Source organism: Pipistrellus hanaki (assembly GCF_964339955.1).
Source record: "Pipistrellus hanaki genome assembly, chromosome: 3".
Classification (NCBI taxonomy): domain Eukaryota; kingdom Metazoa; phylum Chordata; class Mammalia; order Chiroptera; family Vespertilionidae; genus Pipistrellus; species Pipistrellus hanaki.
This window is the reverse complement of record NC_140505.1, coordinates 142,578,758-142,599,217: the sequence shown is the minus strand read 5'-3', so window position 1 is coordinate 142,599,217 and position 20,460 is coordinate 142,578,758. Positions and strand designations below refer to the sequence as shown.

General features: G+C 41.2%; 1 protein-coding gene across 2 annotated transcripts in view; it reads left to right on the top strand.

Moving 5' to 3' along the window:
- The window catches only part of SLC4A8 (solute carrier family 4 member 8), a 72,067-nt gene that overhangs the window by 30,951 nt on the left and 20,656 nt on the right, over positions 1 to 20,460 (top strand). The window contains exons 12-16 of one of the 2 annotated variants that reach the window (XM_084877358.1): positions 12,890 to 13,064; positions 13,653 to 13,786; positions 14,901 to 15,146; positions 18,697 to 18,802; positions 19,564 to 19,725. In XM_084877358.1, coding sequence (XP_084733484.1) covers positions 12,890 to 13,064; positions 13,653 to 13,786; positions 14,901 to 15,146; positions 18,697 to 18,802; positions 19,564 to 19,725 — 823 coding nt within the window. The remainder of the gene's footprint in view (positions 1 to 12,889; positions 13,065 to 13,652; positions 13,787 to 14,900; positions 15,147 to 18,696; positions 18,803 to 19,563; positions 19,726 to 20,460) is intronic. The other variant, XM_084877359.1, reaches the window with a different exon arrangement.

Sequence of the window (20,460 nt, the reverse complement as noted above, 5' to 3'; positions counted from 1 at the left end):
TACATGCCCTTGACCGGAATCAAACCCAGGACCTTTCAGTCCCCAAGCCGACGCTCTATCCATTGAGCCAAATCGGTTTCGGCTAGGCCAAGATTTTAAAGAGTGATATCCAAAAAGGAGGTTCTCTATGGTAGGCGAGAGAAGCAGGCGCCCAGACTAGGAGGTTTTATTTGCCAGGGAGGAAGATGGTAAAAGAGAATGATATTTTGGGGTTGGAGTGATATCCGGTGATGTCCCTAGATCATGGGAGAAGGTTGAGACTGTGGTCCTGACTCTGTAAATTGTGCTAAGAATGATCTGCTAAGAATGATTCTCTGTACAAGACTAAGCTCGTGGAAAGAAGCTTTTAACATTTTCTGTTCCCTTGCTTTCACTTTAGTTTTTCCTCCTTCTATCTTCAGTACCCTCCCCAGTGGAAATTCGTGGTTTTGTGTTTTTGTTTTTGTTTTTTAACTGTGGAGAGTGATTTATTTTTCCATTCTTGGAAATTCATTGAGAGAAAATGCAAAGAGCCTGAGGAGCAGGAGATAAAGACACTTAACTAGCAGTGTCCTGGTCGGGGAGTATGTGTCTTGGCTGGAGGAATGTATTGAGGATGGGGGAAGATTAGCAGATCCTGGGGAAGAATCACTGGAGGAAAGGAGGAGCTCTTTGATCGAAGGGGCCACTGAAAAGAGGAGTAACCTCTAAGGGTTAAGTTTAATATTTCTTTTAAGTAGTGTGGGGTCTGTGTTGAGTGGGGAAGCCAGGTGTTGAGAGGCAGTTCAAGGGAAGCATCTGTCCTTAGACTAGGTTCCAGGAATGAGACTGTCTTAGAGGAGGTGGTGTTTATAAGGGGAAAGGTGTTAGGGCTTGGACTTGATAATATTTCAGAGTTATGGTTTATCTTTGGACTATAAAGCATGTCTACACCCCAAAATTTAGAGTTGAAAGTAGAAGAAATGAGGACAGCAAAGTTTCCTCCAAACAGATAATCATGCAGAGATAAGACTCCAGGTTTCCTTTGGTGTCAGAGGGAGAAGAAGCTAGGGCCCAGGCCATTTGAGGGGGGTCACTTATAATCACTTCATAGAGAGTTTAGGAGACCCATTAGATTGAATTTCAATAGCTATAGAATCTCAGAAATGGTGCCTAACATTCCGCCAAAATATCCTATATAGCTAGGACCATCACATGTTTAACTACTAACCCCAAATGACTTTACTCACAAATTCAAATGGGGTTTGAGGAAGTTCTTCTATAATGTCATGTCAGGAACCTCTGGAATCGACAAAGCTGAAATTGGAAGGGTTATCTGAGCTCTCTGATGGTTTTATCCAGTGTCTGCCCTGTATCCACCTATACATTCATTGTGCCTAGCCAGATGAGAGAGAGAGAGAGAGAGAGAGAGAGAGAGAGAGAGAGAGAGAGAGAGCTTTTGAATGAAAGGAAGAAAGAAGAGGAGGGAGGGAGGGAGGAAGGGAGGGAGGGAGGAAGAAAAGTAGGAGGGAGGAAGCAAGTGGGTATGATGGAACAGTCTCTGCCCTGTGTCCATGCTTGGTGTGGGAGATGCTTTGTCTTCCTGAGCTCCTGAAGTTTTCTTCAGAGCCCTTTGTAAAAGCTTCAAGACACTTTGCTCCCATGATAGCTCTTTAGGCCAGGCAACCTAATGCTTATATCAGGGACCCATACTTCCATGTCAACTTCCAACCCTAGCCCCTCCCCCAGTCTCATTTTGTTGGGGGTGAATGTGAAAGTTCTAGGATGTCCTTCCCCTGTAGATGGACATCCTAGAACTTTCTGGATCCTCTAGGACTGTATAGACTAAAAATGCATTAGCCTGGGTTTTATCATTCTGCACACCATTAGTAGTGTGCAGAGGTGGTGCACAACCTGGGACAGAACTGGGAGACAGGATATTATCCTCATTGGATGTAGAGGTGTTTGTAGGTGTGAGAATATAGACTCTAAGACGGAGAGAAAGGAGATAGGGCGGAGCTTGAAGATGGCGACCGAACAGTCGGACTTGTTCTGACTCTGGTCCCAGAACAGATAAAAGTAACATCTGAGTCGCTCAGGGAGGGTTGATTGGCAGCTGAGGGGCAGCAGAGGTTTCAAGGAAGCTAGGCAGCGATCCACTGGACAGGATTTCCAGCCGGGTGGCCAACACTGCCACAGCGGGGGTCGCGGCGGCCGCGGCGGCGGCGGCAGAGGCAGCGGCGGCGGTGCTGTGAGAAAGGAGTGGCTTCTCTGAGGCCTGGAAAGCCCACTGCGGAGAGGTCCATCCAGTAGCTGAGACGCCCGAATTGGCGCTGGCGCGTGGATTCAAAGGAGTTCTTCGGTCACCCACGGAAAGGTCAGAATTTGCGGGGAAAGCCTGAGAGATCATGGTCCCGCGGTGCCGGCAGCCACAGTAGCCGGGGAGTTCCGGCCCCGCCTCCATGGAGCGCCCGCAAAGCTGAGCCCTAAGAAGGCTGCAGCGACATCTAGTGCTGGGTTTGGCATAAGCTTCCCCAGAAGCGGGAATTTTTTTTTATTTTTTTAAAAAACGCCAGGGGACAGGGGACAGAGTGTTAAGAATCGCGGCTGTCCCGCCAAGGGCGGAACATCTGGACACCTCGGCGCCTGATCCCCTTCACCCCCTAGCTTCGGAATACTAGGGAAGATCAGCCTAGTTGGGCATATCCGGGGAATTTGCAGGGAGAAAGTGCCTCCCTGGAAACAAGGGATCGGAGCCAGAAGAGATAGTCTGGGAGCCAGCTGGCACCCTGCCAGCTAGAGCCATAGAGAAAGAAGGCCGGAGCAACCAAAAAGACTGGGAGGTCAAACCGGAAACACTGACACCTAAGAGCTGAATTACAAACTGCCCTTTTTTTTTTTTTTTTTTTTTCTCTCTTTTTTTTTTCCTTTCTTTTCTTTTGTCTTTTAATTAATCAAAAATAAATGGACACAAATATCTAAGATATAGTCTACTAAAAATTAAGGATTACCTTACAAAACTGAGGTGCAGTGGAAAGCTGGGAACTGCAAGACTGTCTGGTCCGAGAATCAGAAGTGCCAAATACATTAACTGAGGAAGTGAGTGACCAGTACTGGTCATTTTTATGCTAATTTTGCTATACTTTATTTTATTTTCATTTTTTACATCTTTTATTTAATTTTCATTTTTCATATCTTTTACTTAAGAAACAATTTTTTTTTCTTTTTTCCTTACTTGATTTTACCTTTTCAATTATTACATTTTTCAATATCTATCACTATTACTACTGCTATTTTGCAATTTTTTTAAAAAAAATTTTTATTTATTTTTTTTTCTTTTCTTTTTTTTCTCTCTCTAGTACCATTTTATTTTTTCTTTATTTTACATTGGGAGCAACCTTCATTCTATTTTAATCTCTACTATAGCATCACTCAACCCTATCTCAACTCAACCTTTACACTATCACTCTCTTACTAAACTTCACCCTTTAGTCTACAGTTTATCCTATCCCTTTCCGGCTTTAGTTTTTCCTCTATTCTCTCTCTATACCCCCTGCTAAAGCTCTCACTATACTTATAGACCTAAGTTCCAACCCCTGATCCAAGTGTATAAATACCAATCTCTGCACTATATTAACTAGTTAAAAAAAAAAAAAAATCCATTCTCCCCTCTATCCTTTTCGCATTGTATGTGTGAAGGTTGATTTTTGTGAATTTTTATGCCTTTTAGTGAAATTGTTATGCTTATTCCTGTATTGTTATTGTTGCTTTGTATTTTTTTTTAAATCCTCTGTTTTTGTTTGTTTCTTCTACTTCTGTATATCATAGCCTTACTTAATAATAGTGGATATTGTAGTTTGTATTAATCTCCAAGTATTGTTACTGGCATTGGCTGGGTCCAGAGGTTTTTCTATGGCAATTTTCTCCACATATATATAGTTTGTTTCCCATTTCTCTTTTAGTTTGCTTCTTCTCTCTCTTTCTCTCTCTCTCTCTCCCTCTTCTTTTTTTTCCCTGTTTTCCAACTTCATTTTGTCATTACTTTTTTTTTCTTCTTCTTTTTCTATCTCTTTATCCCTCTTTTTTTTTTTTTAATTTACTTAATTTTTTTTTAATTTTAATTTTATTTTTTTTTAATTTTTCTTTATTTTATTTTTACCTTTATTCCTTCTCTCCTATCCCCTAAGTTGCCTTTCTCTAGTGGTCACCTTTATTAGAGGTTATTAATTTTGTAAATACATTCCTGTTAAGTGCCGCTTGTGTTGTACCTGGTAGTGTTGTATTTTGTACCTCAAAATCAACACAGGAGAAGGAATACCACATAACCAGACATCCTGAAAAGAGAGGCCATGGGGAGACAAAAACATAGTCCGCACTTGAAAGAAAAGCAGGCATCACCAGAAAAGGAAGTAAACGAGCCAGAGGTAAGCAGCCTGCCAGAGCAAGAATTCAGAGTAATGATCATAGCATGGCTAAAAAGAATGGAAGAGAAATTTGACAAAAGCCAAGAAGAAATGAGAAAGAACCATGAGGAAATGAAGGAGAGCCATGAGGAACTGAAGAAGAACCAAGAAGAAATGAAAAGTGACATCGCTACCATGAAGAACTCAATAGAAAGCATCAAGAGTAGACTAGATGAAGCAGAGGACCGCATCAGTGAGCTAGAAGATAAGATGGAAAAAAATACCCAAGTAGAGCAACTTCTAGAAAAAAAGATTAAAAAGCAGGAGGAGAGCCTACGGGAGCTTTGGGACAAAACAAAACAAAATAATATTCGAATAATAGGGGTTCCAGAAGGAAAGGAAACTGAGGTAGACATGGAAAAAGTATTTCAAGAAATAATGACAGAAAACTTTCCTGAAATAGAAAAGAAAAAACCCACACAAATCCAAGATGCCCGCAGAGTCCCAAGCAAAATGAATCCCAGAAGACAGACTCCAAGGCACATTATAATTAAATTGGCAAACAACAACGACAAAGTAAGAATCTTAAAAGCAGCCAGAGAGAGACAGAAAGTTACATACAAAGGAACCCCCATCAGACTAGCAACTGATTTCTCAACAGAAACTTATCAGGCCAGAAGGGAATGGGATGAAATATACAAAGTCATGCAAAGGAAGGGTCTGAATCCAAGAATACTGTACCCAGCAAGGCTATCAATCAAAATTGAAGGGGAAATCAGGAGCTTCACAGACAAAAAAAGACTGAAGGAATTTATCGCCACCAAACCAGCAATGCAAGAAATGCTAAAGGGTCTACTGTAAAAATAAAGAAATAAGAAGTGAAGAAGGAACACGGGTATAGAATAAAAATGGCGTCAAATGAGTACCTATCAATAATAACCTTAAATGTAAATGGATTAAATGCTCCAATCAAAAGACATAGGGTAACAGATTGGATAAGAAAACAAGACCCATACATCTGTTGTCTACAAGAAACACACCTCAGAAAAAGAGATGCACACAGACTGAGGGTGAAGGGATGGAAAAAAGTTTTCCAGGCAAATGGAAATGAAAAAAAAGCTGGGGTAGCAATACTTATATCTGACAAATTAGATCTCAGAGTGAAGGACATAACAAGAGATAATGAAGGCCACTTCATAATACTAAAGGGAACAATCCAACAAGAAGAAATAACCCTGGTAAATATATATGCACCCAATACAGGAGCAACCAAATACATTAAAAAACTGCTAGAGGACATTAAGGGAGAGATTAATAGCAATACAATCATAGTAGGAGATTTTAATACCCCACTGTCACCCTTCGACAAATCATCTAAACAAAAAATCAGCAAAGAAATATCAATCCTAAATGACTCACTAGACCAGATGGAATTAATTGACATCTTCAGGACACTCCACCCCAAAGCCACAGAATATACATTCTTCTCAAGTGCACATGGGACATTCTCAAAGATAGACCACATTTTGGGACATAGGCAAAGTCTCTTCAAATTTAAGAAGATAGAAATCATATCAAGTATCTTCTCAGACCATAATGGCATAAAACTGGAAATTAACTACAATAAAAATAATCCAAAGAAATCAAACACATGGAGACTAAACAGCTTGCTATTAAACAAGGACTGGGTTACCAGAGAAATCAAGGAAGAAATTAAAAACATCCTGGAAACAAATGACAATGAAAGCACAACAATCCAAAATCTTTGGGACACAGCAAAAGCAGTTTTGAGAGGGAAGTTCATATCCTTACAAGCCTATTGCAAAAAACTAGAAAAAATAGTAACAGATGATCTAACTCTACATCTCAAAGAGTTAGAAAAGGAGCAACAAGAAAAACCCAGTGTAAGCAGAAGGAAGGAAATAACAAAAATCAGAGCAGAGATAAACGACATAGAGACCAAAAAAACAATACATAAGATCAACAAAACCAAGAGCTGGTTCTTTGAAAGAATAAACAAGATAGATGGACCTCTAGCCAGGCTAACCAAGAAACAAAGAGAGAGGACCCAAATAAACAAAATCAGAAATGAAAGAGGTGAAATAACAACAGACCCCACCGAAATACAACGGATTGTTACAAAATACTACGAACAACTCTATTCCAACAAACTGAACAACCTGGAGGAAATGGACATATTCCTAGAAAAATACAAACTTCCAAAACTCAATCAGGAAGAATCTAAAAATCTCAATAGACCAGTGACTTGGGAAGAAATTGAAACAGTCATCAAAGAGCTTCCAGCAAACAAAAGCCCAGGGCCAGATGGCTTCACAGGAGAGTTTTACCAAACATTCAAGGAAGAACTAAAACCTATCCTCCTCAGACTATTCCAAAAAATTCAAGAGGAAGGAACACTTCCAAACTCCTTCTATGAAGCCAGCATCACCCTAATACCAAAACCCGATAAAGACAACTCAATGAAAGAGAATTACAGGCCAATATCCCTCATGAACATAGATGCCAAAATCCTCAACAAAATTCTAGCAAATCGGCTCCAGCAGAGCATCACAAAGATCATACACCATGACCAAGTAGGATTTATACCAGGAATGCAAGGTTGGTACAATATCCGCAAATCAATAAACGTGATACATCACGTAAACAAGTTGAAAGATAAAAATCATATAGTCATATCAATTGATGCAGAAAAAGCATTTGATAAAATCCAACACCCTTTCCTGATAAAAACTCTTAACAAGGTGGGAGTACAAGGATCATACCTCAATGTAATAAAAGCTATATATGATAAACCCACAGCCAACATCATACTCAATGGGCAAAAACTAAAACCATTCCCTCTAAGAACAGGAACAAGACAGGGATGCCCACTATCACCACTCCTCTTTGACATAGTACTGGAAGTACTAGCCATTGCAATTAGACAAGAGGAGGAAATAAAAGGCATCCAAATTGGAAAAGAAGAAGTAAAGTTATCCTTATTTGCAGACGACATGATATTGTATATAAAAAACCCAAAAGACTCCATTAAAAAACTAATTGGCTTAATAAATGAATTTGGCAATGTAGCAGGTTACAAAATTAACACCAAGAAATCTATGGCATTTCTATACACCAACAGTGAGTTTATAGAAACAGAGACTAAAAAAGCAATTCCATTTACAATCGCACCAAAAAAATTAAGATACCTAGGAATAAACTTAACTAAGGAAGTAAAGGACCTATACGCGGAAAACTACACGACACTGAAAAAAGAAATAGAGGAAGATGTAAACAGATGGAAGAACATACCATGTTCATGGATTGGTAGAATCAACATCATCAAAATGTCCATACTTCCTAAAGCAATCTATAAGTTCAATGCACTCCCCATTAAAATACCAACGGCATATTTCACTGACCTAGAAAGAACTCTCCAAAAGTTCATTTGGAACAATAAAAGACCCCGAATAGCCACAGCAATCCTGAGAAAGAAGAGTAAAGTAGGAGGTATCTCAATACCAGACTTCAAACTGTATTACAAAGCCACTGTTCTCAAAACAGCCTGGTACTGGCACAAAAACAGACATATAGATCAATGGAATCGAATCGAGAACCCAGATATCAACCCAAATCACTATGCTCAATTAATATTTGACAAAGGAGGCACTAATATACAATGGAGTCAAGACAGTCTCTTCAATAAATGGTGTTGGGAAAATTGGACAGATACATGCAAAAGAATGAAACTAGATCACCAACTTACACCATACACAAAAATAAACTCAAAATGGATACAGGACTTAAACATCAGACGGGAAACCATAAAAATACTTGAAGCATCCACAGGCAACAAAATCTCAGACGTATGCCAAAAAAACTTCTTCACTGATACTACCCCTAGTGCAATGGAAGCTAAAGAGAAAATAAACAAATGGGACTACATCAAAATAAAAAGCTTTTTTACAGCAAAAGAAACCATCAACAAAACAACAAGAAAGCCCACTGTGTGGGAGAACATATTTGCAAATGTTACCACTGATAAAGGTTTAATCTCCAACATCTACAAACAGCTTATACAACTAAATAAAAGGAAGATGAATGATCCAATTAAAAAATGGGCAATGGACCTAAATAGAATATTTTCAAAAGAAGACAGAAGGAAGGCCAAAAAGCACATGAAAACATGCTCAAAGTCACTAATTATCCGAGAGATGCAAATCAAAACAACAATGCGGTACCATCTCACACCTGTCAGAATGGCCAACATCAACAAATCAACAAACGACAAGTGTTGGCGAGGTTGCGGAGAAAAAGGAACCCTCGTGCACTGCTGGTGGGAATGTAGACTGGTGCAACCACTGTGGAGAACAGTGTGGAGTTTCCTCAAAAAACTGAAAATGGAACTCCCATTTGACCCAGTAATCCCACTTCTAGGAATATATCCCAAGAAACTTGAAACACCAATCAGAAAGGATATATGCACCCCTATGTTCATAGCAGCACAATCTACAATAGCCAGAATTTGGAAACAGCCTAAGTGTCCGTCAGCAGATGATTGGATCCAAAAACTATGGTACATCTACACAATGGAATACTATGCTGCCATAAAAAAGAAGGATTTCTCATCATTTGCAGCATCCTGGATGGAATTGGAGAACATCATGCTGAGTGAAATAAGCCAATCAATGAAAGAGAAACACCACATGACCTCACTCATTTGTGGATAATAAAGAACATTATAAACTGGTGAACCATAAGATAGATACAGAGACAGTATATCAACAAGTAGACTGTCAAGTTGCAGCGGGGATGGGAGAAAGATCTGGGGGAGATGATAGATCAACCGAAGGACCTGTGTACATGCATATAAGTGCAACCAATGGACACAAAACTCTGGGGAGGGAGGGGATGTGTGGGAGGGAGGAAGGGGGTAAAAAAAAAAAATCAATAAAATATATTAAAAAATAAAAAAAAAATAAAAAAAAGAAAGGAGACAGAATTGAGAACAGAACTCCTAGGTTTGCGTTACCTGGTCAAAAACCCAGGGCTCAGACAGTGTCTCAGACCTCCCATCACCCCCAGGCTGGGTAGGCAGTGATGCCAGTGCGTTCCTGTGTGTAACAAAAGGAAGGTCTGATTAGAGTGTTCCTAGGCCAGACCCTTCACAGCAAAGAAGATATTCTGGAAAGGAAGATTTATATACTTAATTGTGGGTGCCACTCCTAGGAAGGGTTAATGAAAAAAAAAAAAGAATTAGCTGCTATCTCGATGATGCCCCCAACGCTTCAGACAGAGTTCTTCCAAAGCACACCAGACAGACGGCTGGCTGGCCTGCCTCTAAAGCCCCCAGAGAAGGGCTCCCTGAGTCAGTGCTCCAGAGCCTAGCGACCCCGTTTTACTTGTCCTTTCTTGCATCAAGCTTACATTCCTATTCCCGTGCGCCTCCTGCCCCCACCTCCAGTTTGAACATTAAGGAGAGTGTTGAAAGGGAAAGGAAGTCTAAAATGTGGGGAAAGCATCCATGTCTATTAATACCCGGGGTAGATGTGCAATTATGGTCTGATTTTATGCACGAGTGAGGTATGTGCTGACTCCATAAATAGTGTTCAGAAATCATTTCAGTAGTTTTTAATTACACTATCAATAAGAGCCTCAGATCTTTTCTCTCCCCTTTTAATTACAGCCAGGCAGACAGATGTCCTCCCTTTCTACGGCTCCCCATAAATCCATTGCAGATAAATCTTTTGTCTGTTACTCACAGACACTCCTTCCTGAAGGTGCCTCCTGCGCCCAGAGGCTGACCAATCCTGGCAGCGTCTCAGGTTGCCTCAGTGGGGTGAGGCTCATTATTGCAGAAGGAGATTCTTCTCTCAGAAAAATACCCTTCAGAGGAAGGTCATTGGTGATTGAGAGGTGAGAGTCACGTGGTACTAAGATGCTATGTTGGCTAAGGACCCAGAAACAGTAGAATCTTGCCCCAGATTAATTGCAGCTGCTGTAAGTTCCTTGAGGGGCTATTTACCCAGAGAAGAAAGCAAGAAAAAGCACTTAATTACAAACTGGAGTCTTGGTCCCAAACCCTGAGGTGGATCTCTTGTGTTCTAGGTTGGATCCTGTAGCTCCTTCTTAAGCTAGGTTTGCCAGACAGGCTAAACCGAAAGCAGGTCACCAGGCTGGTTCTGCTTCTCTCCCCTAAGCCCAGATCCACACTGGGATGTTACTGCTGTGAATCGAGAATGGGTGAATCCCAGCTATGTCCACCCAAACCAGAGGAAAAGAGCAAGTGGGTGTGATAGAATAGTGTCTTCCCGGTGTCTGCCAGCACACTTATTGTACCTACCGAGAGAGAGAGAGAGAGAGAGAGAGAGAGAGAGAGAGAGAGAGAGAGAGAGAGAGAGAGAGAGAGAGAGAGAGCTCTTTCAAATGGAGAAAGAGGAAAGTGCTTGGTGTGCCTTTTCTCCTGGCATTACAGGTCCCAGACCTTGTGGCACACTTCCAGGCTGCTAAACAGAGGAAAGAAGGAAGGGAGGGAGGGAGAAGGAGAGGGAGGGAGGGAGGGAGGAAGGAAGGAATGGCTGGTCAGATTTCCTTTTATGAGAGAGTAGATTGTTTTTAAAAAAATATATTTTAATTGATTTTTTACAGAGAGGAAGGGAGAGAGATAGAGTTAGAAACATCAATGAGAGTCATCAATCAGCTGCCTCTTGCACGCCCCCTACTGGGGATGTGCCCACAACCAAGGTACTTGCCCTTGACTGAAACCTTTCAGTCCGCAGGCTGATGCTCTATCCACTGAGCCAAACCGGTTTCAGCTGTTTTTAAGTTTTTTATTATAGAAAATTTCAAATATAGAGGAGAGGATAGTATAAGGAACCCCCATGTGCCAGTCTTGTTTCACCTATTTCCCCCCACTTAGTTGTTTTGTTTTTATGTTTTCTAGATTATTTAAAACAAATAACCAGTAGCATGTTATTTTACTTGTAACTACTTCAGTATGTATCTTTGTTTGATAAGGACATTTTACAAACAACTGTCATGCCATTATTACATCTAACAAAATAAACAGTAATTCTTTAAATTTGCATGTTGCTCAGTCCATATGCAATTTTTTGTGATTGTCTTAGCAACATCTTTTTAGAATTAATTTATGTGACCTAGGATTCAATTAAGGTTTGCATTTGATTATTATGTTTCCATTCTATCACAGCCCTCCCTCCTTTTTGTCCATGCCATTGATCTGTAGAAGCAACTGGGCAAATTGTCCTGTAGAATGCTGAATGGCTCTTGCTGTTATTCACCGTGGTACAGTTACTCCACTCTTAGAAGTGACTCAGTGTGGGAACACTGCTCACCTCGTGTGGAATATACTGTCTCATCCTTGGGGGGTGGAGAGGGCTCCTGAGGTCCTGCCACTGAGTCCTGTTGCTTTAACCCCTGAATCCATCCACCTCTGCCTCTAGTCTTGCCCCATGTTCCATTCATTACACCCCCACTAGAGTGATCCTTCCAGGTTGCAGGTTTAATTATGTTGCTTCCCTGTTTACAATCCTTCAGTGACTTGTCATGCCTTTAGGAAAAGTTCTAATTTCTTAAAACAGTTTCCAAGGCTTTTTGTGGCTCAGCTTTTCTAGCTTCTCCAGCCTCGGCTATTGCCCCTCACACCGTCTTATCTAGTCATATCTCGTTCAGCACCTGGAACCTGCCAGGCACTCTCACCTCCAGGTTTCATCCGTGCTAGCCCCTCCGCCTCATCGGGTTAATTCCAAGTCCATTCACTGGGCCCCCGATAAAATGCCCCTCCCTACCCTGTGTTTCCATGGCACCCTCATAGCACTGCCTGCCTCCTGCACTAGGTCTTTGGTCCTATGTTTGCTCACTGCTGCATCTCCAGAACCTGGCACAGTGCCTGGCTCCAGAATCTGCTGCTTCTTATCAACTGCATGAATGAATTATTATGCTAATTTCTCAAGTGTAAGGTGGGTAGAAAGTGCATGTGAAAGAGGCTTTTTATCTAGAAAAGATGTAATAATATTAACAATTTTAATTCTTTGAATTAGTTTTTGCACATTTCCTCATAACAGCTCAAATTTGAAGTTTGAAACTAATAATTTCACATTAATTTTTTGGAACTTTCTATTGAATGGGTAATATACACACCTAAATTAATTCTTTTTATGCTTAGGATAACCATTCAAATGCATGACCTTGGTTGCAAATACAGTCTGTACTGACCCCAGCCTGTACTCTTGCTAAGATGAAGTACATGCAAACGATTCGTTGGGGCACACATGAGAACTAAGACAGGAATGTACATAAGCCCACATGACTCACTGCAGATGGGCTGTGGACTCAGTGATGATTTTTCTCCCCTCTCAGAATGGAAATGCATCTTGTACTTGGGGTAGAATTGAAGCCAAAGTACTCCTTCCGGGCAGAGCGCATTCGAAGAGCTTTTAAATGGGTGCTGCTCACATGCTTCTGTGAAAGAGGGACTGTGCTGGAGGCCTGTCTGCTTGTCTCCACAGGCTCTTTGGAGGCTTGGTGCTGGACATCAAGCGGAAGGCCCCTTGGTACTGGAGCGACTACCAGGACGCACTCAGCTTGCAGTGCTTGGCCTCCTTCCTGTTCCTGTACTGCGCCTGCATGTCACCTGTCATCACCTTTGGGGGGTTGCTCGGAGAAGCCACTGAGGGACGCATAGTAAGAACTTCTTACCACCACTCATGGTCCCAAAGAGGACATCACACGTGGTGGCGGCTGCCACGTCCACTGGGGGAGGAATGGCCTGGGCTGGGACTAAGGAGCCAGAGTCTTTCTGTTGAATTACTGTGTATTCTGATGTCATACCAAGCAGCAACACAGTTCTTGCTTTAGAATAGACTCACTTCTGCTTAAATATCAATTTCCGTAGCTGATTGCCCAGTTGAATTGCCTGTTGCTCCAAGGATGGAAAATAATATATTAATGTCATTTAAAAATAAGATTTAGGTGACTCTGTGTGAATGGTATTACTGTGCTTTCTAAATCTGTTAAATCCTGAAGGGAGTCACTGTAGAACAGGACTTAGTTAAGGAACCATGTGTGGATGGATTTGGGCTTCTGAATTATCAAAGTGATGCCATTTACAGGAGTATTAGACAGTGTGTACACATCGCTCTTGCTAAGACGAAATACAAGCAAATGATTCCTTGGGGCGTGCAGGAGAACTAAGTCAGGAATGTACATAAGCCCACATGACTCATTGCAGATGGGCTGTGGACTCAGTGATTTTTTTTCTTTCCCTCTCAGAGTGCAATTGAATCCTTGTTCGGAGCCTCCATGACTGGGATTGCCTACTCCTTGTTTGCAGGACAGGCTCTCACCATCCTGGGAAGCACTGGGCCAGTGCTTGTGTTTGAAAAGATTTTGTTCAAATTCTGCAAGTAAGATACTTGGTTTACTGAAGACTCTAATGGATGTGTTATTGGGCTATTAGGTTTGAATGACAGGGTCTTAGATATATAAGTAGGCAAACATCATTCTTGACAGTAAAAACCTGAAGAATGAAGATCATTTGGTCTATTGTCATGCCTCCAAGTAGTACCATACCTGAAACAGAATATTGCCTAGTCTTTTTTTTTTTTTTAATCCTCACCAGAGGATATGTTTTTACTGATTATAGAGGGGGAAGGGAGAGAGAAAGAGAGAAACATAGATTGGTTGCCTCCTGTACGCACCCAATGGGGATTGAACCTGCAACTTGGTATGTGCCCTGACCAGGAGTCAAACCAACAGTCTTTGGTGTATGGGACAGCACTCCAACTGACTGAGACTGAGCCACACCTTCACTTTATCTTTAAAAAAACTTTCCCTAGCTAATTCAGACTTCTTCCATTTCCATTTCAAGTCAGTTTTAAATTTGGCCTAATATGTCCTTTTATATTCTGATTGCAATACCCTAATTTCCCTATTTTTTCCTAGAACTGGTTTTTAAATAGACTTTTGTATTAGAAATAGAGCATATGGAACAAGAGCTATATAGCTCTTTTTTACAATATATGTATACATTTTTATTGATTTCAGAGAGGAAGGGAGAGAGAAACATCAATGATGAGAGACTCATTGATGAGGTGCTTCCTTCATGCCCCCTATAAGGGATTGAGCCCACACCATGGGCATGTACCCTGACTGGGAATAGACCAATGACCTCCAAATTCATAGGTTGATGCTCAACTACTGAGCCACACCAGCTGGACCAGCTTTTTTGTCTTAACTTCAATAATAAGATATTAATCGCATTCTGCAGTAATGGCAGAAATGTGTGTGGGACAGTTCTCCATTTTCCATGTTCTTGTGATAGCAGATACTACCCATGAAGCAAACCTGTGTCACAGCTGTCCCAAGGCAGCATTTAAAAGCGAAACACAGTCAGAATCAGGGAGAAATTGGGTTGCAATACTGGTATAGATAAAATGAGATGAAGTAACCATGTTTCTGACCCTTTGTCTCTTCATGCCATCCATCCATGCTCTTTGATGAACTTTTGTCTTGTTTCAGAGACTATGCTCTTTCATACCTCTCCTTGCGTGCTTGTATTGGACTGTGGACCGCCTTCCTATGTATTGTTCTTGTGGCAACTGATGCCAGTTCCCTTGTCTGCTACATTACTCGCTTCACCGAAGAAGCATTTGCTTCCTTAATTTGCATTATTTTCATCTATGAAGCAATAGAAAAGCTGGTTCACCTGGCAGAGACCTATCCCATCCACATGCACAGCCAGCTGGACCACCTCAGCCTGTACTAGTAAGTATGCTTCTGCAAGTCTTTCTTTCTTTTTTTTTTTTAATTGAGCAAAAGGGCCTGAGTTCAATGGCTTATATAGTGTATTATGCCAGGCAGTACTTACACCTTCTGTTATGGAATGTCTTGGCCCTTTGGGAAACAGAGCTAAGGTATGGATGTGGAGAGTCCTGCCAGAGGAGAACAGTCAAGATGGACTAAGATAAAAGTTGAGCAATGCTTTCCAAGCATGTCTTTTGGTTCCAGGCATTGATGCCAAAAGAGTAGTAGTATTTGTGTTTTCAACCATCAAGAAGAGTCTGGTCCTATACAACATTTCTCCTCTGGAATAGTATTCTCCAAATGGTAACTAAAGACTTTCATCCTTTAGCTCTAGCTCTGTACCTCAAGTTCCCTCCTTTCTGGCTGTACAGTTCTGATACAGGGGGTCTGGTTGTGAAGTGGACAATTTCCACCTGAAACTGCCTTGGTGGATAGAGCGCACTGCATGGAGGTGTCTGCTAACTATCAACAACGACACTTTTGTAGATTTCTAACTACCTGTTCGTCAACCCAAAAGAATCAACATTTATTAGAATTTCTAAAAATTGTTTTATCACAAAATAACAACCATTAGGGAGTATAATCTTTGAAGCCTAATGGATTGCCAATCGGCGTTGGAGCTCTGAATTGCCTATTGGCAATGGAGTAAGTCCATTCTTTGACCTTTTTTTATAATTTATTTATTTAACAAGTATTTGCTGAGCATTTATTTGCCAGCACTGTTTTAGGCCCGGGAAAAAGTGATGAATATGATAGACAAAGGATCTATCCTCATGAAACTTGTATCTGAGTGGGAGAAGACAGAAGAAGTGATCAGCCCTGCCCTGAGTAGACTTTGGGTCTGTATACTGTAGTTCTTTATTAATAAAGCTCAAATGGTGTTTTTATTATTGCATTCTACTGTTGGTTCATATGGAGCTGATGTGAAGCTAGAACTTCCCAACTCTTTAAATTACTTTATGTTAATATGTGTGGAACTGATTTTTTAAATGTAATTTTTTAAAAGAGCAGGTTTAGTTAGGTCCACAACAAAAATGAGCAAAAAGTACAGAAAGTTCCCATATACCCTCCTGCTCCCTCATAAGCATAGGTTTCTCCACTATCACTATCCCATACCAAAGTGGTACATTTGTTGTAATCAATGAACTTACATTGATACATCAATATCACCCAGAGTCTATAGTTTACATTAGGGTTTACTCTTGGTGTTACACATTCTGTGAGTTTTGACAAATGTACGGGAGCATTCCATCATTATAGTTTTATATTGAGTAGTTTCACTGCTCTAAAAATCCTTTGTACTCTGCCTTTTCATCCTACCCTACCACCCCAGTCCTTGGCAACCACTGATCTTTGTACTGTTTTTCACAACGTCATACAGTTTGGCAAAATCATACAATATTTGGCTTTCAGATTGGCTTTGTTCATTTAGATGCATTTGAAGGTCTTCTATGTATTTTGGCTTGATAGTTCGTTTTTTAAATTTATATTTTAAATTTTTATTAATTTAATTTTATTTTTTAGAGGGATAGAGGGGGAAGAGAGAGAGAGAGAGAGAGAGAGAGAGAGAGAGAGAGAGAGAGAGAGAGAGGAGAGGGAGAGAGAGAGAGAGAGAGAAACACCAATTTGTTGTTCCACTTATACATTCATTGGTTGATTTTTATATGTGCCCTGACTAGGGATTGAACCCACAACCTTGGCATATTGGGTCAGTGCTCTAACCAACTGAGTTACTTGGCCAGGACTAAAATTTATTAATTTTAAATTTATTGGGGTAACATTGATTAATAATTATATGTTTCAAGTGTACAATTCTATAATTCATTATCTATATATTGCATTGAGTACTTACTACCCAAACAAAATCTAGGCTCCTTCTGTCACCATATATAGTGTGGAGCAAAAATAGATTAATAGTTGTTCATATCCTATATAATAAAAGCCTAATATGCAAATGACCAAACTGGATTGGGGGAACAACTGGTCACTATGACATACACTGACCACCTGGGGGCAGACACTCAATGTAGGAGCTGCCCCCAGGCTGGCCGAGGCAGGTGCTGGGGGTGGGGTGGGGCAGAGAATGGGGAGGCCAGTCACCCCGCAGATCAGCCCTGATCACCTGGCCAGGCCTAGGGACCCTACCCATGCACGAATGTCATGCATCAGGCCTCTAGTAGAAAATAATACAATAATTAATAAGTAATGATATAATAATAAATAAATAATAATAAACTCTGTGTTTCAGGTACTCATAACTATAAACCTACTTTTGCCCTATCCTTCATTTAACCCCCTTTAACCCTATTCATCCTCCCCACCCCTATCCCTTTCTTGTAACCACCATGTTGTTGTTTATGTGTATGAATTCATTTGTTGGTTTTGTTTGTTCACCTGTTACTTTTTGTTTTATATCCCACATATGAGTGAAATCATGTGGTTCTTTCTGTCTGACTTATTTTGCTTAGTATGATATTCTCAAGATCTACCCATGAAGTAGCAAATGGCAGTATTTTATACTTTCTTATGGCTGAGTAGTATCCCATTGTATACTTATACCACATCTTCCTTATTCAATAGTCCATTGAAGGATCCTTAGGTTTTTTCTTTTTAGCACTGAATAATAGTCCATTGTGTAGCTATACTAAAGAACATCCATTCACCTACTGAAGGACATCTCTGTTGCTCCAAAGTTTGGAATTGATTTTTTTTAAACTTAAATCTAGGACTTTATATAGATTTCCGTATCACTTTTCATTTTGTTGATTCCTTCTATTTTGTAAACTGTTGAAATATTTTTGAATTTTAATTCTGTTTATGCTGTATCCTTAGAAGACATGCTCATTAGATTCTTATATGAAACAAAGTTGGTGGGAATGATTATGTTAGCTGAGTGTACAAGGAGCCAGTTCAGGCATGAAGCATGCTGAAACTGGGAGGCAGCATGGTGGCCATGGGACAGGTCTGGTCTGTTTAGATAGAGGAAGAGACCTGGGAAGCCAGGGAATGGCCAAGCTAGTGGATTACTAGGGATGTCACAGTGTTAGGAGAGCTTACATCACAGTTCCTGGAGACTCTGAATTTTAGAGCAATAGTGAGACGGGTATAGGGAGCAAGGCATCTAGCTTTAGAGAAAACTGTTGGGAGCAGAGTGGGTTACCATGTCCTCCTTGCTATGTATATTAGCTTGTCCAATTCCAAAGGGCAAGCCTAAGAGGTAGAAACTAAGAAACCTCTATGGCTCTTTCTGAGTGCATCAGATGCTAAGCTTGGTTGTCGATACAACAGAATCCAAAACCCACACACTAATTTGAGTCCATCTTTATTAACGACTGACTGAACAACCAGGGTGTGGTTGGGCCTCATCCAGTAGAACCAACCTCAGGAATCTGAAGTGAGCAAAGGAGAAGCAAAGCAGGCTCTGATACTAAAGCCTTTAGCCCAGTCATAGCTAACCATACTTTATTGAATAGTTGGCTGCTTTCCTCAGGAATCTTTTTTCCCCCTCCAGCTGCAGGTGTACTGTCCCAGAGAATCCAAATAATCACACACTACAGTATTGGAAGGACGAAAACATCGTGACAACAGAAGTCCACTGGGCTAACCTGACTGTTACTGTAAGTCTGGAGCTGCCAAATGGCCTAGCATTGTGACTACCAGGTTTAAGGGAGTCTTCTAGGTAGAAGCAGGTAGCCCTTTAACAAGCTCTGGCATTTACATAATAAAGCATTTTCCTTCTTTTAAACTATTTTACTGACTTCCCCTTGCACATAAAGATAAAAGAATATTATCTCTTACTTCTATCCACATGCAATAGCTACCCCCCATCCAGTGACCCTGCAGAAATGATATGTGGGGATGAAACCAGGCAGATTGGGGAGCAGATTCCGATTTTATGGAGCTTAAAGGACATTCAGATCAGCAAGGACTCTAATAAAAATAGTCCAAATTGCTAGGGCCCTCTCAGAACCTCGTGTTTTCTTTAAACAGTTCTGGTTTCATTTTCAAAAGTGTCTTAGTTTGGCCCAACCAGTGTGACTCAGTGGTTGAGCATTGACCTATGAACCTGGTTTGATTCCCGGGCAGAGCACATGCCTGGGTTGCAGGCTCAGTCCCCAGTAGGGAGCATGTAGGAGGCAGCCAATCGATGATTCTCTCTAATCATTGATGTTTCTATCTCTCTCTCCCTCTGAAAAAAAGTCAAATATCTTAGTTGAGACCATAAGTAGGCACCCTGCCTGGAAGGGGCCTATCCAAGTGAGACCCACACAGCTGCATGGAGGTTAATGCTGCTGGCAGTGAGTGGTGGACTCAGAAGGCAGCCACCGGTTACTCCCTCTTGCCTGCTTTTCATTATCCAGAATGTTTGTTTCTCCAGGAATGCCAGGAGATGCATGGAGAGTTCACAGGACCTGCATGTGGCCATCACGGACCCTATACTCCTGATGTGCTGTTTTGGTCCTGCATTCTCTTCTTCACCACCTTCATCCTTTCAAGCACCTTAAAGACATTTAAGACAAGCCGCTATTTCCCAACCAGAGTAGGTAGCATGTTCATACATTTCTTTTGTGTTAGAATCCTATATAATAAAGGGCTAATATGCAAATCGACCTCACGGTGGAACAACTGGTTGCTGTAATGTGCACTTACCAGGAGGGACCAGAAGCTCAATGCAGGAGCTACCCCCTGGTGGTCAGTGTGCTTTCCCTACTCAGCCAGAAGCCCTGAGCCAGGCTCATGGCTGACTCTGTGGGGGGCGGGTCTAAGTCAGCAGGTGAACACCCCCCCCCCGAGGGGTCCCAGACTGTGAGAGGGTACAGACCGGGCTGAGGGGACCCCCTCCCCCAGGAATGTCGTTCACCAGGTCTCTGGTCCTAATATAACAGACTCGTCTCAGCCTCCATGCTACTTGCTGAGTAGAGTGGCAGGTGGAGAATTTTAAATGTCCTGGTGAGCCACACTGCAGCATCTCTTCTTCTAGTGTCCAGCAGCCCCTTTCAGAGATGTGTGGTGTGGAATGAGGAGTTAATACGTAAAATATTTTTGATTTAAAAGCCATAGGTGAGTTTAAGGTGGAGTAGTATTCTCTAACAGCTACTAAGTTTCGCTTCTGAATTGCTATTAAGTTTTATTTCTAGAATGCAATAGTTAGAGCTGGCTACTTAATATATATAATTAATATAATCAATTGGGATGATTGCTTTGGATTAGGTAGGGGATCCCAAAGTCTCCTCTCAGGAATGGCTCTTGTAATAGCTTGTGAAATCACTGGTTA